Here is a 27,920-nt window from a genome sequence, read left to right on the forward strand (position 1 = left end):
GAACGGGAGAAAATATTTGCAAATGATATAACCGATAAGGGGTTAATATCCAAAATGTATAAGCAACTCATGCAACTCAACATCCAAAAAAACAAATAACCCAATTAAAAAATGGGTGGAAGTCCTGAAGAGACATTTTTTTCCAAAGAAGATATATAGATGGCCAACAGGCACATGAAAAGATGCTCAACATTGCTAATCATCAAAGAAATGTAAATCACAACCACAATGAAATACCACCTCACACCTGTCAAAATGGCTACCATCAAGAAATCTACAAATGATAAACGTTGGCAAGGATGTGGAAAAAAGGGAAACCTTGTGCACTGTTGGTGGGGACGTAAATTGGTGCAGCCACTATGGAGAACATTACGGAGGTTTCTTTAAAACTACCCTATGATATGGCAAGTCCACTCCTGAGTATATTATCTAGAAAAAATGAAAACACTAATTTGAAAAGATACATGCACCCCAATGTTCATAGCAGCACTATTTACAATAACTAAGATGTGATAGCAACCCAAGTGTCCATCAATAGATGAATGGGTAAGTACACACACACACACAGACACACACTGGAATATTACTCAGCCATAAAAAAGAATATTTGTCCATTTGCAGCAACATGGATAGACCTGGAAGGTTTTAAGCTTAGTTAAATAAGTCAGACAAAGACAGATATATGTTATCACTTATATGTGGAATCTGAAAAATATAACAAATGGATATAACAAAACACTCATAGAGAATAAACTAGTGGTTACCAGTGGGGAGAGGGAAGGATGGAGGAGCAAAATAGGGGTAGGGCATTAAGAGGTAAAAACTACTATATAAAATAAATAACCTACAAGGATATATTATACAGCACAGGGAATATAGCCAATATTTTATAACTTTAAATAGAGTATAACATATAAAAATATTCAATCATGTTGTACATCTGAAACTAATATTGTATATCAACTATACTTCAAAAAGCAAAAATAATAAACTGAAAATCTGAAGAGTTATGCTCTCAGGGTACTAATGACTCAGAATTAAACCTGCCCCCTCCATCCTGCTCCAAAGCTCAGGGAACCGTAGATAAGACTGACTTGGTGCCAAGAGAAGCAAAATCAAAATGCAACGAAGTTCCTGAGAAGTCGGAGCTACAGATCTGCCCTTTCACTGATTTGAGACCCAGGGACGTGTAAGCTGGTTGGGCAGAGAACTCCAAGCAGTGCATTTGGAATGATGGGGGCACCTTCACCCTAGGCTTCCAAGAATCCCCACATATAAGTTTTTGAAGCCAGTGATCACCACACATTTAAAGATGACCAAGAACATGTGAAAACAAGCCACGAGCAGACACGTGTGGGCTTTGTGTCCTGGAACTGGGCGCACTGTGGCAAACCCCGGCTGGTTGGTCCCATGCACTTGGCCCTACTGCATTCCTGAGTCTTTTGTAGTCAGGCATGGCCAAATGACTGAAGTCTGGGCCAAAGAATGTAGGTGATAACAACTGCGCAACTTCTGGGCCTCACCCATAAAAACCTCTATCTGAACCTCCATGCTCTTCTCTCATTCCCGGATGCCTGGCCTGGGCCCAAACTCTAGGGGAATCTTAGGAACCATGGGTTGATGATGAGAAGGCACCAGAATGAAGGGACCTGGGTCCCCATTTCACCACCTGGAGGAAAGCTGCCCAATGGAGAAACACCTACAGTGCACTACTCTGTGGTTAGTGAATAAACCTGCATTAGTTTAAGCCATGAAATTTTAAGGTTTGTTTGATAAGCAGCTAGTGTTACTATAATATAGACATGGGTTACAAAACAACTGAGCTTCTTAGGTTTGACGAAGTCAAAGGTAAGCTTGAAAATATCGGCACAGAACAGGAAGCTAAAATGTTACCAAATGTTTAAAAGCACAAACACAACATACAAAAATCAGAAGACGGAAAATAGTGGAGAGGTTAAAAGATGTGGAGAGAACAATGAGATCTCAGATGTATAGATCTCTATTCTAGGAGGAGAGAAAGAGAAATGCGGGGGTGGGTGCTAGAGAGAGAATTTGGATCAGAGAAAAGCACTTTGAAAGCATAGCAGCTGAGAATTTGCCAGAACTGATGAAAAACACCAATCCAGATTCAAGAATCCCAAGAATAAATTTAAAACTTCTCACCTATCCATGGTAGTAAAATTACAGAAAAACCAAAGACAATGGGAAACAACTTAAGAACATCCACTGAAGACAGGCTCCCTCCAAGAATAGCAGACTGACAGCGACCTCTTGGCTGCAACAATGGAAGCCAGGGGATGGTGGAATGCACTCAGTGTATTTCAGTGTGTTGGAAGTAAACAGCCACTAACTTAGAATTTATGCTCAATATATTCAAGTACGACAGTGAAGACATTTTTAGACAAACCAAAACACATACTTTTATCACCAGGCTCTCCTGTTACGCTTGTTAAAAATGAAGGTTCGGGACTTCCCTGGTGGCACAGTGGTTAAGAATCCGCCTGCCAATGCAGGGTACACGGGTTCGATCCCTGGTCCAGGAAGATCCCACATGCTGTGGAGCAGCTAAGCCCGTACACCACAACTACTGAACCTGCACTTTACAGCCTGCAAGCCACAACCACTGAGCCTATGTGCCACAGCTATTGAAGCCCATGCACCTAGAACCCATGCTCCACAACAAGCCACCGCAATGAGAAGCCCATGCACCACAACGAAGAGTAGCCCCCACTCACCACAACTAGAGAAAGCCCACGTGCAGCAATGAAGACCCAATGCAGTCAAAAATAAACTTTTAAAAATGCAGCTTCATGGGCCCCGCTGTGGACCTCCTGCTTCAGAAACTCAGATAGAGGGCCCAGAAATCTAAGCACTGCCAAGCGATTTACATGGTCACACACCGGCGATTTTCCAGGGTATGGACTAAGGTAGGGCTTTGCAAGAGACTGTGCTGGAGATGTCAGGTGCCCAGTCTGAAGGGTCTTGTGTGCCAGCCTGTTGACAATGGGGAGCCACAGCAGGGTCTAGGCAGGGGAGTGAGAATAACCAGGTTTAGACAGATTGCTTCAGCCAGAGAGGGTAAGATTAGAGGAAGGGAAGGCTGCTGGAAGGAGGCCCTGTGAGAAATGACCTCAGGAATCCACCAGAGAGGCAGTGTCGCAGCTTAGTGTTGTCACACGTGCAGGGTCCTCGTCCTATCCCAGTGCAGCTGACCCACTGGCACTGGACGTGCAGGTCCAGGGCTCAGAGAAGTCTGACAGGAGTCCTGTCAGTGTGAGGGTTGTATGTGAAGCCAGGGAACTGAATTAAATCACTCAAAGGAGGTGGGCAGAGCAGGAAGAGAAAAGGCTGATCCACACAACCTTGGGAACAGCAGTTAAGGGAGAGGAAGGACTAAAGGAAGAAGCTAACACCTTCTTGTTGACCATCTTCTTTGTGAAAGTCACAATGTCAGGCATTTTATTCACCATGTCTCAGTCAGTTCTCAACAGCTTGGGGAGGTCCATCCCCATTTTATAGACAAGGCCAGGCTGAGCGGAATTAAATGACCTGCCCAAGGACAGAGCAGCCTGTAAGTGGTGAAGCCAGGGTTTGACCAGGTAGGTCCGTCTGATGGGCATTGGCCTTAGTGAAGGAGTGAGAAGACAGACCTGCTAGGCCTGCACCAAGAATGCAAATTCTGCCCGAGACAACACCAGCTGCTTTCCACAGGGCACAGCATCTCCCAAGAACAGGTCCCCTGCTGTCCGTACACACCTCTCCCTGCAAGAAGTTTCTATGACACAGCAAAGGACATGGGTCTTTCCAGAGGCTGTGGGGTCTTCACTTCTCAGCCCAATCTAAAAACTGAGGATAGTAAGAGGTTTTGCCAAATGCCTTTCCTGCGGCTGATATGATTTGTGATTTTTCTGCTTTACCCTGTTGATGTGATGGATCGCTCTGATTTTCAAATGTTGAACCAGCCTTGCATACATGAAGTGAACTCCACTTGATCTTGGTGTATAATTCTTTTATACATTGTTGGATGCAATCTGCTAATACTTTGTTAAGGACTTCTGTATCTGTGATGAAACTGGTTCCTAGTTTTCTTGGGTATTTGTCTGGTTTTGGTATTAGGGTAATGCTGGCCTCATAGAATGAGTTAGGAAGTATTCCCTCTGCTCTATCTTCTGGAAAACTGTAGAGGACTGGTATAATTTCTTCCTTAAATGTTTTGTAGAATTCACTAGTGAAACCACCTGGGCCTCATGCTTTGTTTTAGAAGGTTGTTAATTACGGATTCAATTTCTTTAACAGATACAGGCCTACTCAGATCATCTATTTCTTGTATCAGTTTGGCAGACTGTCTTTCAAAGAATTAGTCCATCTCACGTAGGTTATCAAATTTGTGGGCACAGAGTTGCTCCGTGTTCCTTTATTATCCTTTCAATTATCATGGGATCTGCAGTGATGTCCCCTTTTATTTCTGGTACTAGTAATTTGTGTCTTCCCTTTTATTTCTTAGCCTAGCTAGGGGCCTATTGACTTTATTGATCTGTTCAAAAACCAGTTTTTGGTTTACTTGATTTCCCCTATTGATTTCCTGTTTTCAATTTCATTGATTTCTGCTCTAGTTTTTATTTCTTTTCTTGTGCTTACTTTGGGTTGAATTTGCTCTTTTTCTAGTTTCCTAAGGTGGAAGCTTAGTTTATTGATCTTAGATGTTTCTTCTTTTCTCATATACGCATTCAATGCTATAAACATCCCTCTGAACACTGCTTCTGCTACATCCCACGAATTTTGGTAAGTTGTAATTTTATTTTCATTCAGTTAAAAATATTTCAAAGTTTCTCTTGAGATTTCTTCTTTGACTGTTCTGGGTGCTTTAGAACACTGAGACACTTACCTCTGGGAGGCAAAGAGTAAAATTCCCATTTTACAGATGGGGGAACAGGTCAACCCAGGGTCACATGGCTGGGAAATGGCAGAGCTCGGGCTGGTGTACCGTCTGTTTGGTCCCCTGAGTACCAGCCCAGAGCTCAACTCCCCTGATGTTACCACTGGCAACTCTACGTGCCTGGTGAGTTGAAATGGTGAGCTCTGAACTGTTACAAAGTCAAGCTGATCCTGGGGGTTCAGAGACTGAAAACTTGGCTTGGTTACACCTGGGGTCACTATCGTTAGGGACCAAGGACCAAGACCAGACACTCTCCAGCCTGAGCTGTTTGCTCTCTGACCCTGGGTGTCCCTGGGGCATGGTGGGATCCAAGCAGAGGAACCACCCCTCCATGCCACGGAAGCACGTGGCCATTGTGCAGAGGGTCCCTCCCCAGATGTTTCTCCAAGCCCCCCCCAGGCCTGGGGGCTACCCCTGGGCAGTCTTAGAACACTGTGCTGACCCAGTGGCACCGTCAAATCACTTATTTTGAGTAAAAAATAAGCCACTTCTTCAGCAATACATCAAAATGTGGGGCTCTTTGAGCTTGCTGGGCTCACCTGGTCCTGGCTTCCCTGGAGGGTCCCTTGTGTAGCCAGGCCAGACTAGAGCCCTCAGGATGGCAGGGCCCAAGGAAGGGACGTGGTGCAGCAGCAGGGTCCTGGGGAGGTTGCCACTAGGCTGGTCAGTAGCAGTCGGCCTCATTCTCCCCGAGGACGCCCACGGCAGCCAGCATGTCCTGCAAGAGTGACTGGGGGCTCTTCTCCACATGGTCACTGCTCTCAGCCAGGGTGTCCCGAAGGCCCTCCAGGTCTATAGACCTCAGCAGAGCTACGACGGCCCCGGGCTCCAGGTACCCCAGGGGCTGACCCTGTTCACCTGCCTGCCATCTCTGCAGGGTGGCCTCCACAGAGGCCACGTTGGGACTGTCCCCCGCCTCCTGCGAGCTGCCACAGGGAGCAGCCTTGGCCCTCAGGAATAGGAGGAGATCACAGGACTTCTGGGCCACAGGTCGGTCACAGTCAAACAAGGCACGGAAGGCAAACTCAAAGAGCTGCACACGGCAGAGCACCTGCAGGGCCTGGTCCAGCACGCCAGGTGGGGCTGTCTCGGGCAGGGCCACGGCATAGGGACAGTGGGAGCTGCGCTGACCCAGCAACTGCTCCAGGAACACCAGTGCCAGCTCGAGGCCCTGGGCTCGCACCTCCCAGTCCAAGTCCCTGCTCGCCGCCTGGAGCACTCCAGCCACAAACCGCTCCGCGTCTTCAGCTACGTCAGCATGGCCATCCCTCAGCCACTCAGTGAAGACCTGCATGACGGCCCTCCGGGGGAAGCCCTCCGAGTCTGTGGAGAGGATGTGCAGAAGCTCCACGAGCAGGCTCTCCTGGAGGACAGAGTGGGAAGAGGGTGGAGGGACCAGGGAAGTCAAGTTCCTGCTGACGGGCTCGGGGTGCAGCAGGGAGAACCCCCATGAGGGCCCCCTGCCATGCTCGGCTTCCTTCAGGCGATGTGCCCTTCAGCCCCCCATCTGCCCACCGTCAAACAGGGGTGGCCGTGCCCAAGTGACAGGGCTTCCAGGAAGCGGAGCCGGAGATTCAGAGGACACGCCCGACCCCGAATGCCACCCCTGGGCGGCAGACCCACTCCACCCTGGCATCAGGACAGCCGCCAGGTGGGCGCACGGCCACAGGACCCACTGCCTCCTACCTGCTGAGCCCCTGGGCACTCAGGGCTGGCAGGGGTGGCACACAGCCCCCAGCTAGACAACTGCCCTGTGGCGGTCACTGCACTCGCACGGACGTAACTCTCAGGGTCTCGCAGAAGCTGCTTGGTGAGCTCGGGCACCTCTGAAGCAAGGAGCGCTTGTCTGAAGCCGGCCTGCCCTGGGGGTCCAAGCAGCCACAACCAGCTATGACCGAAAGCTGAATCCACAGCCTCTCCTCCCTCCCCAAAGGCAGCCTAGGTAGCCCGAGTTCCCAACTACCTGGGGACAACGGTGTGCCAAGGCCAGGCCAGCCCTCCCACAGGGACCCCAGCCCCCGGCGCTGCGCCCTGCACTCACCTCCCCAGTGACGGTGTGCCAAGGCCAGGCCAGCCCTCCCACAGGGACCCCAGCCCCCGGCGCTGCACCCTGCACTCACCTCCCCAGTGTCTGGTCATTTGGGTCAGGAACTCGAGGCCTGAGTCCCTTACCTCCCAGCAGGGGCTGCACAGGCGCTTCTGGAGCACAGGAAGCAGCTCTGGGGCAGGAGGAACGGTTCAGAGGGCCCGGGCCATGTCCACCCTGCCTCCCACCCAGCCCCCAGTCGCCTCCATCCCTGCTCCTCCCTCAGTTCACCCCTGGGAGGGGCTGGGATCACCTCTGAGGAACAGCTGGGTGTGGGGGTCCAGGTCGCAGCAGCCGGGGGTCTTGGGTGAGCTCAGGAGCCACCTGAGTGTGGCCTGGAAGGCCTTCTTCAGAACCTGGAGCGGGAAGAGTGGGGCTGCAGGGCCAGGAGGGGTGAGCTGGCCCGCCTGCCCCCTTCCCCGCCCTGGGGTGTAAGATGGGGACGGGATACATGGGGACAGGGAACACCGGACTTCATTTTTATGAGGCAGAAGCCTCTGGAAGTGGCCGACTGGCATCCAAGACTAGAGAGAGAGAAAAGGAGAGGCCAGCTCTTGTCAGGAAGCCCCACTACCGAGGAAATGAAACTTCTGCACCAAAACAGCAGGAACTACCCACGGCACCTTTTCCTGAAAGCCCCGGAATCTGCCAGGCTTATCATCCAATCTCCCCACTGCCTGCTCAGTACACATGCTATTCCTGCACCCCCAGAGCATGACTCAACCTCGGGGCTACGAGAACAGGGAGATTTGCAGGAAACCTCAATGAGAGCTGGGACCCCAAGCGTAAGGCCCACCTGGTTCTAGTTTACATCTCTCATGGAGAATTTCCTGTAAGACTGGATCCTCTCCCTGCTTTCCACAGCCCGACGACCCCTCGCTCAACCTCCACCAATGCCAGGCCCTGGGCCAAACCCTGTGCAGCTGCCTGCCCCTTGAAACTCACTTTAAGAAGCAATTCTGGGGACTTCCCTGGTGGCGCAGTGGTTAAGAACCCGCCTGCCAATGCAGGGGGCACGGGTTCGAGCCCTGGTCCGGGAAGATCCCACATGCCGGGGAGCAACTAAGCCCGTGCGTCACAGCTATTGAGCCTGTGCTCTAGAGTCCGCGAGCCACAACTACTGAGCCTGCGAGCCACAACTGCTGAAGCCCACTGCACCTAGAGCCCGTGCTCCACAACAGGAGAAGCCACCGCAATGAAAAGCCCGTGCGTCGCAACTAAGAGTAGCCCCTGCTCGCCACAAGTAGAGAAAGAAAGCCCGCATGCAGCAACAGCCAGAATTTTAAAATTAATTATTAAAAAAAAAAAAAGAGGCAATTCTGGCCCCAGAGAGGCCTGCAGGGGTGCCCTGCCTCTGCCTTCCTCCCCCTCCCCTTCCCTCCACCCTGCACCCTGTGTGTGTACCATGGAGCTGGACTCAGGGCTCACGAGGTACTCCAGGAGGACGGAAAACACCTGCGTCACCAACTCTTGAGGGCCTGAGACAGACGTGGATGGCTGAAGCACCCAACCTCCTACCCTGGGGCCTCCCCAGCCCACAAGTGTGGCAACCCAAGGAAAACAGGGGACAGAACCCATCGGGCAGCTGAATCCCAGCCCCTGCCCCAGAGGAGACATGCAGAGGACAGCAGTCTTGGGACGTCTCTGAGCAGCTGTGGGGCTCGCCCAACACCCGAGCTGTGCAGCAGAAAACATTCTCACTCACCGGTCCCCTGAGACAGCGCCCCCAGGAAATCCAGGGCAGCCCGCTGGACCCGGCCACAGCCCACCAGGATCGCACAGAGACGGCCGCCCACGTCGGAGGTGGGGGCCGCCGAGCCACTGCAGAGCCGCAGTGTTGTCACCGCAGCCCCAAGCAGGGGCGCCTGCGGCCAGGGCGAGGGCCGCTGCGGCTGGGGGAGGACGGAAGGTCAGTGCAGGCCACAAGTCCCACTGCCAGTGTGGACTGGGCCGGGCCGTACCTACCAGCGGCTGCAGCAGCCCCAGGTGGGCCAGAGCGCAGCACAGGAGACCCACACAGGCCGACTTGGAGGAGAGGAGCGTGTCCACCATCATCGAGTCAGCTGCAGCCCCCTCCAGCAAGCCTAGAGGGCGACCAGAAACAGCTCCTGGTTAGCGGGCACCTCCTGTGTGGCCACTGCAGGCCTTGCCGCTGGTCACTGCTTCATACCAGAGACCAGGCCCGGAGGTTCCGAGCAGCTGGCTCGTCCAGGGTGGCGTCCAGCCGGCCGGAGCTGAGGTCTGAACCTGTCTGCAGGGCTCTCGAGCAGTCCCACTCTCCCTGCAGCCCATGCCTGGGCCGGTTTCCGCTGGTCAGAGGCCCATCTCTACGCTCAACGTGGGGCTCCGAGGCACAGCTGGCCCCCCTTCTCTAATCCTCACCCCATCGTGCGGCTGAAGCAAGCCAAGTCTCAGCGAGGAAACTCACTCTCCCATCACAGAACTGACCTTCTGGGAGGACGAGTGCCAAGCCCGTGTGCCCGCTCTGGGTCAGGAACCATCCACGTAGCCCAGGCCCCCGGTAACCACCACCAACTGCCGGGTCAGCGGCTCTGGGGGCCACTCCAGCTGATGCCCACAGGGGGCAACGCTGCCCTATGAACTCCCAGGCGGGGACGTCAGTAGCAGTCACACCTGGGACGGCAGGCTACACCGCAGCCACCTCCACTCTTAGGTGGGGTGGCAAGCCAGGTGCCCCGCTGCCCATCAGCCCATCCTGGCCCCAAGGACATTCTCAGGACCCCAGGGTCCTGCCTTCCTGCACCTGCCCACCGTTCCCAAGCAGCCTACCTGGGGGTCCAGGGGCCTGAGCAGCAGCTTCCAGGACACAGGCCAGGGGCTGGAGGAGGATGCCAAAGGCCTGGGTCCTCAGCGCCTGTGGACTGAGGACAGAGGACACGGTGAGGGCTGCCCCCGCCCTCAGGCAAGCTGGCTACCCTCCTAATATCCCCAGCAAGTCTGGGCCAAAGGGGTCAGTGCTGGGGATCTGGACACCCCCTTGAGAAACAGCCTCCCTGTAAGCACTGTGACCAGCACTCACACCACTGGCAGGGGACTCGAAGGAGCTGCGAGAGCGCCACCCAGGCCCCAGGAAGAGCCTGGGGAAGGCCTGGCCACACCCACTCCGATGGGCGGTGCCTGCTCAGGGCCAAAGGGATGGGATGCCCCAGCTCCTGGAAGTACTCCCAATGCTGAGATATCCTCTCCTACGTTCCAGAACATGGTCTCGCCTCTCGCCGACGTGCTTGGGCCCAGGGTGGTTGGGAGGCCAAGCTGGTACAGAGCTCTCCCTCCAAGCCAGCTGCCCAATCCTTCCCTCTCCCTTCAGACCACTCCCTCTCTCTGAACATCTGGAGACCCTGGAGCCCAGAGCCAGGCTTGCATCGTATCCCCAAGCCCTGTGCCCACTTTCACCCCAGACCTGGGCCAAGACCGGCTCTAGTCCGCCCGAAACCCTGGAATGATTTCTCTTCCTTCCCACCTCTCCGGACCCCACACCTCCTTCCTGGTAGGGCGCACATCTCTCTCCCTCTGGGAATCTGTCCTGTCACTCCTGTCTACCGGGTCCCCCTCCACCGTCCCACAGCCCCTAGTACGCGCCCCCCCCCACAGTGGCATGCACACAGGGTGGCCCAAGATCCACAAGGTGAGGCCACTGGGGAGGTGGCAGAAGGCAGCTGAGCAGGTCCTGAGTATGAACCCAGCCCTGCTCTGAGCAGGGCTGCTCCAAGAGTCTCTTTTATCTTTGGGGAGCCTGTGAATAAAGCTATTCCACCACTAAAAAATGTAGAAGCCGGAGCCTGTGCCAACACCTTGGTGATAACCCACGGACTGCCCGGCCACGCCCCAGCCAGCCGCCTCTGACTGATCTCTGGTTTCAGGAGCTCCCCTGAAGTTCCCTGACCTCTCTGCCTGCCTCACTCAACATGAACCCCAATCCTTACCAGTCCTGCAGTTTCAGGATCCCCAAAGCCAGAGGCCCTGCCTGTGTGGGGCTCAAGTGGCTCAGAGTCTGGGCCAAAGTCTCCCACAGGCCACGGTCAGAGCTCGGCGCAGAACTGCAGAGGAGCCCAGGAAGAGAACGTCATTCCCCCGTCCAGCCCACACCGTGCCCAGGGGGCCGCCGTGGCCTGGGCTGGGTGTGCCGGCTGAGACGGAAGGCCTTTCCCAGGTGTGCGGGCTTCCAGACCCCCTCTGGTGTCCCCTCTACTCGAGGCAGAGTTCTCGGGCAGCCAGGGAGATGTGGCCCAGGTGTGATGGCTGCCCCAAAACTTCCCGAAGAAAACAAGCCCCACCTCCTGCCCACCCCACCAGCTGCGCCCTGGGGGCCTGACCGGGCCACGCTGAGGAGGAGATCCACGAGCGAGTGTGAGGCTGGGACAGGGTCTTTCTCGAGCAGGCGGGCCACGAGGGGGCTCAGCCGCACCCAAAGGCCTTGCGTCCAAAGGCCGTGGCAGTGCCCGAACGCAGTGGTCAGGACACTCAGGGCCTGTGTGACCTGGGGGATGGCTGTGGAGCACAGGGAGTCTTCGATGTGACCCACGATCTTCTGGGCACATGCTGGCCAGTCACAAGCCTGCGGACTGCGGCGGCCCTCGGCCGGGCCCCGCATCGCCAAGTCTAGAATGTGCACCAGGAGCTGCCCGGCTGCCGAGGCCACAAACAGGCTGGGATCTCCCTGCAGGGAGAAGATGGTGTCAACTGCACCTGGGGGGCGGGGAGGGACAACGGGTGGGGAGAGAAACAGGGTTCAGCTGGAACAGAGTCCATGGTGACAGCAGAGACGCTGAAACCACTGAGCAGCTTCAACCACTGGACTTCAGACCCTCACGGACAGAACTCGGAAACCACCCAATGCGGAGGCACTGTCAGAGGCCCAGCCTCCCCGCTACTCAGAGGCAATGGAATCAGAATGGAAGGTTCACAGGGGCTTTAGAACCCTGGCCACTTGGGATTCTTCTCGTCAGTTTCAAAGCCACCCCAACTGCTGGGTCTCACCTACAAGCCACAGGACACCGTACACCCTTGAGGGTCCTCCAACCCTTGGTGACCCCGAATGTTCCTCACAACAACTCTATGATACCACAGCCACTTTCATGTTCAGAGGAAGAGACCCAGCAAGGTGCGGTGATTTCCCAGGAGCCGCAGAGCATCAGGCACGGCAAGGGCAGAGGCGGAAGGCAGGGCAGACGGGGGCACTCACCACAGGCGGCGAGGAAGTGCAGGGCGCTAGGATGCTGTGCCAGGGTGCGCAGGCCCTGGATCCAGCCGCTGCGCACAGCGGGGGCCGTCCAGGCCGCTCCTCCGAGGGGGCCCACCTCCCCAAAGAGCATGGGCAGCAGCTCCCCCTGCTGGGAAGCAGAGAAGGAAGTGGGGACCTGAGCAAGTTCCCAGGGGACCCCACATCAGAGATGGCTTTTCTATCATTCACAGCTGGTCGAGGCACTTCTTTGGGGGAATTTCTTGTGAGCGGCCGACACAAAGAGCCTGTGAGAGGTGGCAGGTGGCCACCAGCGCAGACCGATGGCAGCCACAGCACTGCCAACTGTGCCTTCCAGGGGACAGAATTTCGGAAGGGAGAACTGGGTTTTACATAAAGCCTCATCAACCCTGTCACAGTTCACTTCAGAAACCCTTCCCCCAAACAGCCCACCAACTGCAACGCCAACGGCCCCCCTGACCATGACACGCTGCGCTCAAGGACCCCAAAGGTCTCCACGGCCTACTGGGCTCTTGTGCTTGGCACTCGGGGCCCTCCAGGGCAGCTGCCCTCCTCCAGGTGTCCCCTACCCTGGATCCCCCAGCACACCCCCCATACACCTGCTCAAACCCCTTACAACCCGGCTGCAAGACCACTGCCCCTACGAAGCTGACCACCCCGCCCCGTCAGCAGGCACGGCTAACTCCCCGCTCGATCCCCACCTGCTCGTGGACGTCCACAGGACAATAACGCATTGTCCTGATCTGCTGCCGCGTGCACAAGGTGCTTGCTCACTACAGGGTGCCAATGAGTGGGAAACTCGGGGGCTGCCTCTTACCAACGGAGCCCCTCACTGGTGTAGCTACTAGCTCTGAGCCTCGTCTATCTTGACAATAAAATGCTGGTCCCCACCCTCAAGTCATCTCAGACTCCAGGGTAAGGGACCACAGGGCCTCGGAGACACACTTCCAATCACTCAAGTATGACTCTAACTCCGCAGTGGCCTCGAGGCCTTGAGGGGTGTTGCTGGAGGCGGCAGCTCACAGGGCAGGCCCTCTGTGGGATCTCGCATCACCGAAATGCGCCCCCAGAGCTGCAGCCTCTCCCTGGGGGCAGCTCGCAGCCAACGGGAAGGTACAAAGGCTCAGCCCCCTGCCTCAGGCAGTCTGCCCACATGTCCGCTGCCCAGGCACCGTCTACTGGTGAGCATCCGGCTGCTGAAGGGCCCTTAGGGCTGCCAGACCCCCTGGGAGGCTGTGAAGGGCCAGGTGAAAAGGGAACAGGAGCCCAAGCCAGTGCCACGGGCCCAGGACAGAAAGCAACCTTCCACTGCAACTCAGAGCCCGAACCTGCCCGTGTCCCTCGTCCCCACGTGCAGGGGGCCGACCACCAGACTGAAGGGCAGTCAGTGGCCTTCTAAGCCTCTAAAGCCATGGTCAACCTTGGGAAGGAAGAGGAGGCCATGGAGAAGTAGAGACGGGAACTGGGAAGTACTCAGGAAATCAACGAAGTTGGGGAAGGCCATCTGATTGGGACTGAGGATTTACTTGCAGAGAAACAGGTGGTGTAACAGAGCATTCGACAGTGCGACTCTTCAGGGTCTAGTGCGAGCTCTGCCAGCTCTGTGGGATTCTTATATTGAGCCTTCACTGTCTCCTAATCCAGGAGAAAGATGAAGACTCCTGACCTGCTTACTGGCCAGGGCGCCCAGGATAACATGAATGTGATTTTGTAAACTGAGGTGTTCTACCAACTGCAAAGCACCAGAGGTATGGGTGGATTATCACACATGAAGTCATTTCCTGGGAAGCCTGTCCCACAGTGAGCTGGTGTGGGCTGGGTCCCTGGAGCCTGCACTGCTGAACTGAGGAACACCCATGAAGGGCAGCACCAGGGCAGAGAGCCAGCCCCAGCTCTGCCGTATTTTAAAATGTTCACCGTTCACCCCAACATCATTCCTGGTCAGTTCTTCAAAGGAGAACTACACTCAGGAATAAAAACCTTGCGGTACACGTCAAGACACGGGGGCAAAACAAGCTTCAGAGACTCAGGGGTCATGACAGCCACCAGTGCTTTGTGTACCTGCAGGAGAAGGTGGGTCACTCAGGTGGGAGGACCCAGGCTCACCTGAAGATACTGGAAGCAGTCTTCCTGGGCTGCAAATATCCCTGCGAGGCGGAGTGAGAAGGAGAGGATTCTGGAACTTAGGTCCTGGGATTTCAACACGTGGAACAGCAGCTCTACCAGGCAGGGATTTTCCTGTAGTAACAGGAGACTGGACCCTGGAGACAGGCCCAGCCGGGAAGCATGTTACCAGGGGCACAGCGCATGCCTCCCTAAGGGACCATTCTTCTGGCAACCCCCAGACTCCCTTTCTCTCAGGCTATTAGACTCAGCAGTCCAACCGAGAGGAAATCGTTGCAACAACTGCCACGAAGGATCCATAACTTTAATTCAATGGGGGGGGACAAAATAGAAAGCCAATACCTTAACAACAGGCAAGGGACTGGGACAGAATATACAAACGGCCAGCAAACCACGAAAGATATTCTGCCTTGCTGATTACGAAAAAGAAATGCAAATTAAAGCAGAGGACAATTTTCACCTCTCCAACGGATACTTTTCTCTTAAACTGAGAATACGAAAGCGAGAAGCACAATGGAACAGGCATTCTTTTCCAGATGTGGCATCTAAAACGTCTATAGGCAACTGCTCTGTCATTCCAAAGCACTGACGGGGTGGGGGAGGCGAAGGGGGAGGAAACCTGGGGCAACACTGGGAGGGCTTCCACTGCGAGGCCCTTGTGAAAGGACAATGAGGCACAGTAAGGAGGGAAAAACAGGGTGAAGGAGAGAGAAGCAAGAATCAAAGAAACCAAAAACATTGTGGGCAAACCTAAAAAAGCACTGACTTTAAAAATTAAGTAACTTTTGAAGAAGTTTAAAACGAAACAGAATCAAAATACCAGACAACAAAACACGGAAGACTGGACTGAGCTGGGGTTAAAGTGCCCGAGGCTCCGTGCGTGGTTGGCGCAGAAGACAGAGATTCTAACTGACTTTCAACTTTTACAATCCAGTTTGCACGTAAGACTAACCTCTAAAAACGTAAGTGGAATGCTTCAAAACTTCACTTCAAAACCAGAAAGACTGAAGAAACAAAAGCTTTATTAATCCAATGGCGGGGGGGGGCAGAAAAGGAGATAAAAGGCACAACAACAAGGCACGGAAAAAATGTTTTAAATACAAAAGAATATAATAAAAATAGGTTCAAATATAACAGTAAACTCAACAAATGAAACTGTCCATCAGAATAAAGAGCTGTGCAGACTAGATCAAGAACCAAAGGCTAGCCTCACACTGTGTGTAAGGAACAATGAAGCGTGACAACACAGAAGGCCAGATTTGTAAAGGCTGAAAAGATACAGTTGGCAAATCCTAATTTTTAAAAAGCTGCTGCAGAAAGAGTAATATCAAACAAAACTGACTTTAAAGGAAAAAGCTCTGTCAGAGCTTTAGAAAGAAAGTCATTGCTCAAACAGCCAAACCCTGGAAGATAGAACAGTCTAAGACTGTACATACCTAACCTAACTTCAAAATGTACAAAGAGGGAAAAAAGACAGAATTTCAAACAGAAATTGTTGAATCCACCATCTTCGTTTAAGATTTTCACATATCTCTCAAAAACTGTTAAGCAAACAAATTAGCAAGAACATCACAGGTTTTAACAACGTAAACTTGAACTAAGGAACGAGTATGGAGACTATATTCTTTTCACCATGTACAACACTGAGGAAAATACATACAGGCTGGGGGAGGAGGGAAGAGATTAACTGCTAATGGATACCAGGTTTCTTCTAAGGGGATGAAAATGCTGCAAAATTAACCTTTGGATGGTGGCAAAACTGTGTGAATTTACTAAAAACCACTGAATTACACACTTTAAATAGATCAACTTCATGATATGTAAATCATATCTCAAATAAAGCTATTTAAAAATAATTTTTAATAGAGTTACCATATGATCCAGCAATCCCATTCCTGGGCACATATCTGGAGAAAACCATAATTCGAAAAGATACATGCACCCCAAAATTCATCGCAGCACTATTTACAACATCCAAGACATGGAAGCCACCTAAGTGTCCAGTGACAGATATGGATAAAGATGTGGGGTGTGTGTGTGTGTGTGTGTGTGTGTGTGTGTAGAATGGACTATCACTCAGCCATAAAAAAGGATGAAATAATGCCATTTGCAGCAACATGGATGAACCTAGAGGTTATCATACTAAGTGAAGTAAGTCAGACAGAGAAAGACAGATATCATAACACTTATATGTGGAATCTAAAAAAAAAAAAAGATACAAATTAACTTATTTACAAAATAGAAACAGACTCACAGACACAGAAAACAAACTTATGGTTACTAAAGGGGAAGGGGGGTGTATAAATTAGGAGTTTAGGATTAGCAGATACAAACTACTATATATAAAATAAACAAGGTTCTACTGTACAGCACAGGGAGCTAGAGTCAATATCTTGTAATAAACTATAATGGAAAAAAATAAATAAATAAACTATAATGGAAAAGACTCTGAAAGTGTGTGTGTATATATATACAAAAAAGACAAATCGCTTTGCTGTACACCAGAAACTAACACAACACTGTAAATCAGCTATACTTCAATTAAAAAGATTTTTTTTTAATTTAACTACTAGGCCACAATTGAGGACTCTATAAATACCAGAAAATAATATCCTATAGAGAAATCTATAGAACAGGTGCAAAAATGGTCTGTGTACTACGCCACGATAAAAGCCTCAACAGATATAGAAGAATCAACATACAAATACTTTCTAACTCCAACCAAATAAATTAGAAATCAGTAATAAAAAGACTGAAAAAAACCCCATGTCATGAATCTAAAGATACCCTTCTAAATATTGATAATTTGTGGATAAAGAAATATTATAATGAAAAGTATGAAATATTTGGAAGTAAATCACAACAAAAGCACCACATAGTAAGACTTGCAGGGTGCAGCTAAAGTGATACCTGCAGAGACATGTGTAGCCTTAAATGCATCTATTAGAAAACCAGACAGACCTAGATATTCAACTCAAAAGAGAGTAAAAGAACAGGGTAAACCAAAGAAACAAACAGCAGAAATTTATGACATGTAATCCACACTAAAACAATTATCAGACAAACATTTACATGAGCAGATTTACGTACAAAGAAAGCCACTATGTCGTTATTTATCATAATGACACATTAGAAACACAGACATCTAACAACAGTGGACTAATTGTAAAATTAACGTCCATTCACAGAGCAAACTGACATACAGTCAATAAAATCAACGTGTCAGTGGGGAAAACACCCACTAGGACAGTAAGAGAGAAAAAGCAAGATATGTTGTATTTACGGTGTGACCTCATTTTTATAAGAGAAGTACAGAATTATGATGTGTTAAGAAAAAAGGCTGGAAAGAAAAAAATGTTCGGAGTGGTTTAATCTTCCTCTTTACTCCTCTGTGCTGTTCAAGTTTTATTTAAAGAGTATGTATTACTTACATAATCAGAAAGAAAAACCGATTTCTTAAAACAAAAAAAAACAAGGTAAGTTTGTCCCGTGGCCTTGGCAGCCACCTAGCGTGGCCTGAATAACGGGCGGCCTGCAGCTCAAGCTCTCCTGATCATCCCCTTAGGTTCAGCCTGCCGTGTCCCCAGAGCCAGGGGGAATCCTTAAGGTATGAAGGAAGGACACCGGATAGACAGTCCTTCCGGAGGACAGGGGAGCCCGGCACCCTCTGGCCTCCGGGGAAAGTCAGCAGCAGCACCCTCACCCTTACCTGCTTCGGTTACCGCTGTAAACCAGTCCAGCAGCTTCTCCAAACAAGTGTCATCTGCCACAGGCTGCCTGGGGTCTGCCAGGACGGCACAGAGCGCAGGGAGGAGCCGGGAGCACTCTGGGTCCATGACGAGGCTGGGGCTCCTGCAAAGGCACTGTCAGGGCCAGACCCCACCTGCCCTAGTCACAGGCAGTCCCCACGCCCGCCCAGGCCCCAGAACTCTCACCTCGGCCCAGGTGACCACAATCTCCAGACGGAAACTGCAAGTTGCCGGGATGGATGTAAAGCCTCAGCTCAGGTGGGACGGGAGACCGTCAAGAGCAAGCAGAGCCCTCCATTCTGGCGGTGGAGACGGAAGGGAATCTAAAGGACAGCATGAGGCCTGAGCAGCTCAAAGTCGGCCAACCTGGGACTCTGGTGGGAGGGGAGAACGAAGGGAGCAAGAAGCTGAGCGAGGCTGCAGGCGGGCCAGAGCGAGGGGCGTGTGCGCGCTCTGGGGCCGGCCACGTGTAGGAGGCAGAGCGGCTCGGGGCGAGTTGTAAGTGGCTCAGTCCAGACTGGCGGTGTGTGTCTGTCCCTCCCAGGGTCCGTGTGAAAACCCTACAGCAGCAGTGTGCGGGGCGCGGGGCGGGGGGAAGGCGCCCTGCCCACTGCCGGTTCCTCCCGGGGCGGCAACTGGACCCGCGTGTCCGGCCTGGGAAGGGTCCAGGGAGCCCGTCGGTCCTGTGCTCAGGGAGGGCTCTTGCAGGGGGGTGGGGTGGCCAGTGACTCTGTGTGCCGGGTCAGGAGCAGGCCTGCCTGGGCTGGGGCGTCTGTCTGTCCATCCCTGGCCAGGCTAAGTCCTTGCGCAAGGCGCCCTCCCTGTGGACCCCGCTGAGGACGCCAGGCCGGCGGCCGCGGTGGTGCCGGGGCCCAGCCCGGGCCACGCAAGCGGCCCCCAGGCTGCTCTCCGGCCCTGGTCCCGGGCCCCGAACCCCGACCCCGCGGGGCCCGCCACAGCGACCGCGACCCCTTCCCTGGCGCGCGCCTCACCCGCTTCGCGTCCGTCACCGCTGCAGGCCCCGCCCCGTACCGTGCGACCTGCCGGGCTTGGAGGGGGCGAGGACGGGAACGTCGGGCGTGGGGAACCGTGAAATCGTCCTGGAGGTGACTCCGAGAGCCCAGAGGGCCCAGGCTCGGGGAACGACCTCAGGCTGAGAAGGACAGGCCGCCGCCGAATGAATCCACTCACCCGCCCCCAGCGGGACGCTCACAGGTACGTGCTCGAGGATCCGGCAGGCTTTGCGCCCGGAAGGCAGGGCTTTTCGGCGGAAGGGGCGTGGCTATGCGTGAAGGGGCGTGGCCTCGCCGGCCGAAGGACCACGTGTCTGGGCGGGCAAGCGAAGCAAAGCGCCAGTAGCGTAGTGGACAGATCTTCCTCCGCTCGGAATGGGGTTTCGTCCCGTTTGTAAGTCCAAAATGCATTTAATGCCCCTAAGCCACCCAACATCATAGCTTAGCGTAACCTACCTAAAACTTGCTCAGAACAATTCCATTAGCCTACAGTTGGGCAAAATCATCTAACTCAAAGCCTATTTTATAATAAAGCGTTGAATATGTCATGTAATTGATGGAATACTGTACTGAAAGTGAAAAACAGGATGGTTGTCTGGGTACAGAATGGCTGTAAGTGGATGGTTTTTTTACCCTTGTGATTGCGTGGTTGTCTGGGAGCTGCGGCTCGCCGCCGCAGCCCAGCGTCATGAGAAAGGATCCTACCTACCGCATATCGGCAGCATGGGAGAAGATCAAAATTCCAAATTTGAAGTACGGTTTCTACTGAATATGTATCGCTTTTGCAGCATTGTAAAGTCAAAACACTGTAAGTGGAAGCATGGAAATTCTGGAACCGTCTGTAACTAAGAGAAAGTAAGTGAAACAACAGATGCAGGAAGGGCAGGGGGTTTGCGGAGCCCCAGGAGAGGAGCAAGAGATACTGGCGCATAGGTAGGTTAGATCCTGAAAGCACTTGTCTGCCACGTGAATGATACCCCGAGGAAGCAGATAGAAGTTAAGAAGGTGAGAGGCCTGGTAAGATTCACCTTTTATAAACGACTCTGGTGGCAGCTCAGAGGAGAGGATGTGGTTTCTTTTAGGATCCATCAGGGAAGGTGTAAATAGGGAACCAGAACTTGGGGTACAGACTGTACCTGACACCACTCCGGAAACGGGGCTTCACAGAGCAGAGGAGCGCCAATGAGTGAAGGGGATAATTTCAGAACAAATAAAATTTTGCCATTTAAAATATCATTCAAGTAATTGGACCAGCGGCAAAGCGTTACCTGGTAGCTCGTTTTTTTGAGGTGCTCACCATGTGCCAGGCACCATGCTGAATTTTAGCTGTTTTCTCCTTTAGTGCCCACAAAAGCCCTGAAACTGTTTCCACTTTGCAGACAAGGAGACGATGGTGAAACTACTAAACCTGTGCTCCTGAGCGCTAACCAGCTTGAGGGGAGACAGCGTCCGACAACCGTGTGGCTCACCCACTTTGTCGTACAGATGAGGAGACCGAAGAAACGAGGGTCATGGACTCATAAGAATTGGTGGTGTTAGAATTCGAACAGTAATAACCTGCCAGGCATTCCTCCTGCTACACCACGCTACCCTGTGTGGAGACTCATTCATTTGTTCACCTCATAACAGCCTACTAACACTGTCACACTGCGCTCACTCTGGAACCGGCAACTGCACTTAGCAGTTTAGAGATACTGACTCATTTGATCCTCACCACAACGCTTTTCTCCAATTTCTATTTGAGGACACAGGCACAGAGAAGTTATGACTTGCCGGGCACCAAATACCTATTGATTGAGCACCTGCTATGTGCCAGACCCTGTTCCAAAGGAGAGCGATACAGCCGTGAACAAAACACAGCCCTGCCCCAGAGAGCTTACATGCTAGACATGGGAAGTTCTTGTAGATCATAAAGGCCAGGGGGCTGGAAAAATAAAGCAGGGCAGGGGGACAGAGTAGATGCCCTTGTATGAAAAGAAAGGGCAGGTTATACTTGCTAATAATTTAAATAAACTTTGCAGCCCAACTCGCCTAAAGATCTTCATGACGCACACTGAATACAGAGAGTGCAAACTCTTATTTTTTATTGTCCTGTGGCTACATCAGAGCCCTTGAGCCTAAGGTACCGAGATCAGGAAGGTGGTTTTCCGAATGCCAGGCGTTCAGAGCTGGCAGACTGTGGACACCGCAGAAGCCCCTTGTCCCTTTCATCGTTAACCTAATAAATATTACTATCCGGCTCTGGTGACTAGTGCACAGGTTCACATTGCAGTCTCGGCGGCGGCTGGACTGTTCCAGCTCCGCCCCGCTCTCCGCCCCACACTCTGGACGCGCAGCCTGTCGACCCGCCGGGGCTCCCAGAGCACGCTTACTGTCGGCCCGCCTCGCGGGGCGCCGGCCACATCCGGGGCTCGGGGGCCCGCGCGGTTGCCATGGCAGCGGGGTCGCGGCGGGCGCGCGGGCAGGCCCCGAGGCTGCCGGTCGGCGGAGCCCCAGAACCGGACGGCCGTACTCGCAGCGCCTAGGGGCGATCGGGCAGCGCCGCCGCCATGTCCCTGAGCACCGGGGAGCCGGCCTCGGAGATGGTAAGCGCGGAGGGCGGGGAGGCCCCCTGGCTGCCTCCCCTCGCCGGGGCGCGGGCTGGAGGAAGGGGGCGCGGGGCCGGCGACCGCCGGTGACAGCTGCCATTGTTGTTACCGCCTAAGAGCGGGCCTCCGGCCCCCGCCCGCGTGCGGCTGGCCGGGCGTCGCCGCCCCTCGCCCAGCCTCCAGCCACCTCTAGTCCCCCTATCGTCCTTGCACTGGCCGTTGCTTCCGGAAAGCCCTCCCGGACACTGCGCCCTCGCTGCTCGGCGCCTGCGAAGCCGGGCCTGTGCCGAGCCAGCGACCGCTGCCCGCCGGGTGACAGAGCTCACTGCGTAAGTGTCCGCCCACCCCGTGCCTCCAGGGCGGGGGACTTGGTTTACCTAGTGTTTCTGGCGCGCCAGCCATCTGCTGGAGACATTATTGTGGATGAATAAACTGCATTCCAGTGGCGTGGGGTGGGGTGGGGGAGAACAACGTAAAAAAACAGATCATGTCCATCAAGTCAGAAAGTGGAAAGTGCGCTGCAGAAAATAAAACAGCCCATGTGACGGAGGTGGATTGGGGAGGCTGCTTTAGACTGGGTGCCAGGAACAGCCACTCTGAGAAGTTGGAGTGTCCTGATGTCACTGATGAGAAGGAGGCAGTCTGGTAAAGATCAGAGACCAGTGGGACCAGCAGGTGCAAAGGTCCTGGGGTGGGAAAGTGCAGTGGTTCCAGGGCCTGAAAGAAAGCTTGCTGGGATCTCCTCAAGGGCGTGGGTGTGGATGGAATGGAGCCACGGGCCTGACCATGGAGACCCTTGCAGGCCATGCACGGAGTTTGAATTTATTCGGGCCACAGTGGGAAGCCTTTGGAGGGCTCCAGACAAAGGGAACCTGGCTCACTTTGCTTCCTTCTCCCAGAGATGGCAGTACCCAGTATGGCTGTACAGAGCTTACCCCAAGCAGCGGCTCAGTGCTGCTGCCACTGGAGCTGCTGAAAGTTTCCTACTTGTCCCTCAAGGCACCAAGTCCTGCCTCATCTGGAAGGCCTGCCCATCTACAGTGGCCTCAGTTAATGCTCCTTCAACTTTTCATATTGTTATTATAAATGTTATTCATGCCCAGTAGAGAAAACCAATTACCCATAATCTAACTGCCTACAGAAAACCACAGTTAACGTTTGGTGTATTTCCTTCTGACCTTTTTTTCAATGCATCATTTTTTTTCATATGCTTTTTAAAACTTGAGATCATATTTATATTGTTTTTTAACCTTTGCCGTTTCATTTATTCCTAGCATCTTCCCATATCCACACATTTTCAAAAACATGATTTTTAAAATTCTAACTTTATATATATATACATATAACTGAATCACTTTGCTGTACACCTGAAACTAACACAACATTGTAAATCAACTCTACTTCAATTTTTTAAAAAAAAGAAATACATCAAAGACAAATACTCATCTCACTTTTGTATGGAATGTAAACAGCAAGGAGTTACCATATTGCACAGGGAACTATATTCAATATCTTGTAATAACCTATAATGGAAAAGAATTTGAAAAAATATATGTCTGATATAACTGAATCAATTTACTGTACACCTGAAACTAACACAATGCTGTAAATCAACTGTACTTCAATTAAAAAAAATTTTTTTTAAAAACTCTAACGTGGGAATTCCCTGGCGGTCCAGTGGTTAAGACTCCGTGCTTCCACTGCAGGGGGCACGGATTTGATCCCTGGTGGGGTAACTAAGATCTCGCCTGCCGTGTGGCGTGGCCTAAATAAATAAATAAATATTCTCGACAATTATTACTCATGCAAAAATGGAAAGATAATATTTTTAAAAAATTAAAATTAAAACACTAACCTAATAGGGTAGCCCTATTTTTACTCTCCATTTCCTTGCTTTTGCTCTTTTTTTTAATTTATTTATTTTATTTACATTTATTTTTGGCTGCATTGGGTCTTCATTGCTGCGTGCGGGCTTTTTCTAGTTGCGGCGAGCGGGGGCTACTCTTCCTTGCGGTGCGAGGGCTTGTCCTTCCGGTGGCTTCTCTTGTTGCTGAGCTCAGGCTCTAGAGCACAGGCTCTAGGGCACAGGCTTTGTAGTTTTGGCACACGGGCTTCGTTGCTCCGTGGCATGGGGGATCTTCCTGGACCAGGGCTCGAACCCGTGTCCTGTGCATTGGCAGGCAGATTTTTAACCACTACACCACCAGGGAAGCCCACTTTTACTCTCTTGTTTTCATGTTTGTGCTGTTAGAAGCAATGCTGCTGTAAACGTTCTTGCACATAGAAGCGTTTGTTAAGCCCCTTATACATGCCGGCCTCTGAGGACACAAAGACAAGCTGAGCCCCAGTGCCTTGGTCTCCAGGAACCCAGTCTGTGGAGGAGGCTGGAGCAGGGCTCTCCGGGCATTTAGGAGACTCGCCGCCCTTGGCCCAGGCTAACTGGCAATTTCTCTGCTGAGCTTACGTCTGTTCTCAACCAGACAAGAACCTCCTGTGAACAGGCACTGTCCAGTCTGTCCAATCCCCCGAGTCCCTTGGCAGAGCCACAGGGGTGAAGTGGAGCCTGGGCGTGGTCCCTGGTGATTTAAGGGCCAACGCTTCTAAAAGGGCTCACAGTTTCTAGAGCAAGATAATAAGAGCATTTACAGGGCGTTTACTACTTGTAAGATTCTCTGTTCCCTGCTCTACGGCTCTCCCTGCTCTGGAAGCCTTTGTCCACCAGGTCCAGCATCTGGGCCCTTCAAAAGTAGTTTCTATTGCCTGCTCTTTCCCCCTGTGTATTGGTCACACTTTCCTGTTTCTCTGTGTGTCTCGTCGTTTTTTGTTGAAAACTAGACATTTAGATGACATATTACAGCAGCTCCTCCCCACGGGGTTGATGTTTGCTCAGTCGTTCGTTTACGTGCTGAGTGACTTGGCTGAGCTAACGTGTGAAGTCGATTTCCCTGCACCGTGCAGCCTCTGTTTCCCTGCTCAGATATTTTCTTGTTTGAATCTTTTAGCCCAACTACCTAGGGGTTACCCTTGGGTCAGCAGAAGCCACTTGTTGGTCAGAGGTTGTGTTTCACCCCCTGGGCCAGTCAGATTTTCGCCCTTGACCATTGAGTGGTGTGTGTGTGTGTGTGTGTGTGTGTGTGTGTGTGTAGGCTGCTGTCACAGTTCAGGGGTTTACATTTTTGCCCACGTGCAACGGGGAACTAGCGCATATGGGTTTTCCCTCTCCCATCTCTCCTGAGAGGGCTACCTTAGACATGCGTGTGGCTCTCTGGACTTCCGGGGATGCCTGTCATTGTACTTTGAAGCCTGGCTTCCTGGGGTCTGCTCTTGGGTCAGGGTAGTTTATCATTCAGCCAGGGTTTTGTCAGCAGCTGCGCCAAAGCCCCAGCACCACCAGGGCTCGCGCCCTTGGGTTGACGTGGGTGCAGCGTGGGGACTGTGTCTGCATCGGCCCAAGCCTGTTCTGACAGAGCACTCCAGGGCTTGCCAGCAGCCTCCCTGAGCCTCGGGGCTGACCGCGACCTCAGGAGGGCGCTCTGGGCTCTTCACCTTCCGGTTGCTCTGCCAGTGAGCTCTCTGCTGCGTGACCGCGGAGCTGGGGGCCTCGGGATCGCTCCCCGCTTTGTCTGCAACTTGGCAATGGAATCAGGGAGGCGTGCAATTCTCCACTCTCTGGTGCAAATACAGTCAGTCCCCTCGGCACGGCCGTCGTCCTCCCTCTCCCTTTGGGGAGGACCTCTGGGCCACTGCACCGCAGGGACAGCGAAGTGTTTCCCCGGAGTGACACTCCTTCTGGGCCTGCCCTCCCTGCGTGGACCTTCTGCTCTACAAGCACAGGGGAAGTCTTAGCCTGCCACCTCTGGGGTAGAGCTTACACGCTGCTTCTGGGAGCTGGGGGCAGGGGATCCACCACCACCCCTGTTGTGTTGACTGCACCCACCTGGAGGAGAGCTCTCTGGAATCCTTTCTATCAGATGGAGACGGGGAGCCGAGGGGTGCCTCTGACTCTCGACGTTCTTCCCTGGACTTAGTAGATTTTTTTGAAGCAATTTATCTCCATAGCTGTGTGCTTTTGTCAGTTTCCAGAAAATGCAAAAGATTGTTTCGTGGCTTCTTCTGTTAAAGGGTTGTTTGTTGAGGAGAGGGCCTTCCACGCTCTGGAAGGTGCCTCCTGGATGAATGCATTCCTTCCCCGCTTTTACCATATACTAAGTCCCCGTATGTTCCCGCACCTCTTTCTGGACACTATGTCTTTTTTCCCCAGTATTTTAATTAGTATATATTTAATGCTTTAAAAATCCTGGTAGGAGAACGTGCCCTCCTTGTCGACGAGGAAGCTGCGATGCAGAGGGGTGAGGGGCACGGCCACCATCCCCACCCTGCGATTCCTGACTCACGGTGCATGAATGCCATCTCGCGTAGGAATGCGTGGCAGCTCAGATCGTACTTGGAGAAGGAAGAATGACTCGGCCGTTAACGTGCGCTTTCGTTTCTTTTTTTAATACTGTGTATGGTCTCTTTCGTGCTGCTGACTGAGGGGTGGATCTTGGGCTGTTCTATGATTTCAGATACTTATATTTTGCTTGTTTAGTTCCTTCTGACTGGCAGGATGGAGGGTGGCAGAGTTTGAGGGGGACTGACTCGGGGGGAAAGCGATGGTGTGGGTGAGCCCACCTATGAACACAGAGACCACTTCGCTGTGTTCACCACACACGTAACCTCATTCCCTCGTAGAAACTGCAGGTCCTTAAAAAGTTTTCAAGACTTTATTCAGAACAAAGAATAGTGACAAGTATTCACAAAAGAAAGTATTGCTACTTTTCTATGCAGTTGTTAACAGCTCACCTTCATCGTTGGCGGGCTGCCCTTTGTGATGCCAGGGGACGAAGACGGAGCCTTTGACTGGCTTTCCTGATCTTCTACATCGTGTGTATACCAGTTCCCTGCCTTCCCTGCCTCAATTTTGCACATCATTTCCATGTACTTGGTTCAATGAAAACTTTACAACTATCGTTTGCTATTTATACCTTAAAATGTCACCTGTTTAATGACATCAGAAAAGTAATTCAGTGGCTGATTTTTTAAAGATTCTGTTTGTTTGGAACGCACTACCTTCCCCTCGTCTCCCGAATCCAGTCCCTCTGCACGCTTCGCTGGACTCTCCGTGTTTCAGAGGCACGCACCGGAAGGGCGCCCCCTGTGACAGCTGCCCCCGTCCGTGTGACTGTGCGGCCCTCGTTTTTAGTAAAAGTTCAAGCGGCCGGCAGAATTGTTGCTAATGTAGTGATAGTTAACCTTGTAGACGATATGCGTGCTTTCCAGAATGCAGTCCGGTCCCGCTACAGCACTGCACGGACTCAGCTACACTCCAGACAGCTCGCTGAAACGTAATTACACTGCCACCCAGATATGGCATCACTGGTTCATAATAGGGGCGTTCAGTCCTAACTTCAGTATCAGCGTTTTAGGTCAACTGTACAGTACGGTGAAGGGATTTTAGAAATTGTTCTGCTTTCTCTCCTTGTAGGGTTTAAACCTGAGTAAGTGTGTTAACACAGACACATCATTCTCTTGGGAAAGTTCCCTTTTCTCCTTGACACGCCCGTGCCAATGTTAGTACAGATTTTATCTCACTCCCTGGGCCAGGGCAGATCACTAGAATCAGAAGGTAGGAACCTCTATACGCCCAAATAACTTGTGTACTGATGGATACGTGAATGACTGATTGGTTCTCACCAGGATGTAGTCACAGGTTCCTTGTGCTTTGATACAAAGATGAAATACTTTTATCAAGAACCGTTCGTTGGGGGAGGGATAAATTAGGAGTATGGGATTAACAGATACACGCTACTGTATATAAAATAGATAAACAACGAGGATTTACTGTGTAGCTCAGGGAACTATATTCAATATCTTGTAATAGCCTATAATGAAAAGAATCTGAAATATGTATATATGTAACTGAGTCGCTGCTGTACAGCTGAAACTAACACAGTATTGTAAACCAACTATACTTCAATTAAATTAAAAAAAAAAAAAGAAGCGTTTGTCAATTCTGTGGAGACGGTGTCGCTAGACTGACAGGCCTGGAGCAGCCCTGCCAGCAGAGTTTTGGTTTTTGCTTTTTTTAAAACATCTTCATTGGAGTATAATTGCTTTACAATGGTGTTTTAGTTTCTGCTTTATAACAAAGTGAGTCAGTTGTA

General features: G+C 52.1%; 2 protein-coding genes across 12 annotated transcripts in view; one reads left to right on the forward strand and one right to left on the reverse strand.

The window, feature by feature from the left end:
* Positions 1-3,426: 3,426 nt before the first annotated feature.
* BRAT1 (BRCA1 associated ATM activator 1) lies at positions 3,427-19,354 on the reverse strand. 9 transcript variants are annotated; one of them, XM_032605690.1, is made up of 16 exons: positions 19,109-19,354; positions 18,303-18,490; positions 18,077-18,219; positions 14,350-14,504; positions 12,226-12,373; positions 11,357-11,729; positions 10,967-11,080; positions 10,645-10,788; positions 9,813-9,904; positions 8,988-9,106; positions 8,728-8,914; positions 8,427-8,500; positions 7,276-7,378; positions 7,057-7,155; positions 6,623-6,798; positions 3,427-6,299 (listed from the first exon to the last, which is right to left on the reverse strand). In XM_032605690.1, the coding sequence occupies exons 3-16, from the start codon at positions 18,201-18,203 to the stop codon at positions 5,601-5,603; spliced, it is 2,610 nt and encodes an 869-aa protein (XP_032461581.1). In that variant the 5' UTR covers positions 18,204-18,219; positions 18,303-18,490; positions 19,109-19,354; the 3' UTR covers positions 3,427-5,600. The 9 variants fall into 9 exon arrangements, with proteins under 9 accessions (XP_032461581.1, XP_032461578.1, XP_032461579.1 ...); XM_032605687.1 differs by lacking the exon at positions 8,728-8,914 and having other exon boundaries at positions 8,427-8,699; positions 19,149-19,354; XM_032605688.1 differs by lacking the exon at positions 8,728-8,914 and having other exon boundaries at positions 8,427-8,699; positions 18,303-18,439.
* A 2,150-nt stretch (positions 19,355-21,504) lies between these two features.
* The window catches only part of IQCE (IQ motif containing E), a 39,191-nt gene continuing 32,775 nt past the window's right edge, over positions 21,505-27,920 (forward strand). For 2 of the 3 annotated variants that reach the window (XM_032603813.1, XM_032603814.1), the window contains exon 1: positions 21,506-21,714. In XM_032603813.1, the coding sequence (XP_032459704.1) occupies positions 21,679-21,714 (36 nt within the window). In that variant the 5' untranslated portion in view covers positions 21,506-21,678. Of the gene's footprint in view, positions 21,715-27,920 lie in introns of all 3 variants that reach the window. The other variant, XM_032603815.1, reaches the window with a different exon arrangement.

This window comes from Phocoena sinus, chromosome 15 (assembly GCF_008692025.1).
Source record: "Phocoena sinus isolate mPhoSin1 chromosome 15, mPhoSin1.pri, whole genome shotgun sequence".
Taxonomy (NCBI): Eukaryota; Metazoa; Chordata; class Mammalia; order Artiodactyla; family Phocoenidae; genus Phocoena; species Phocoena sinus.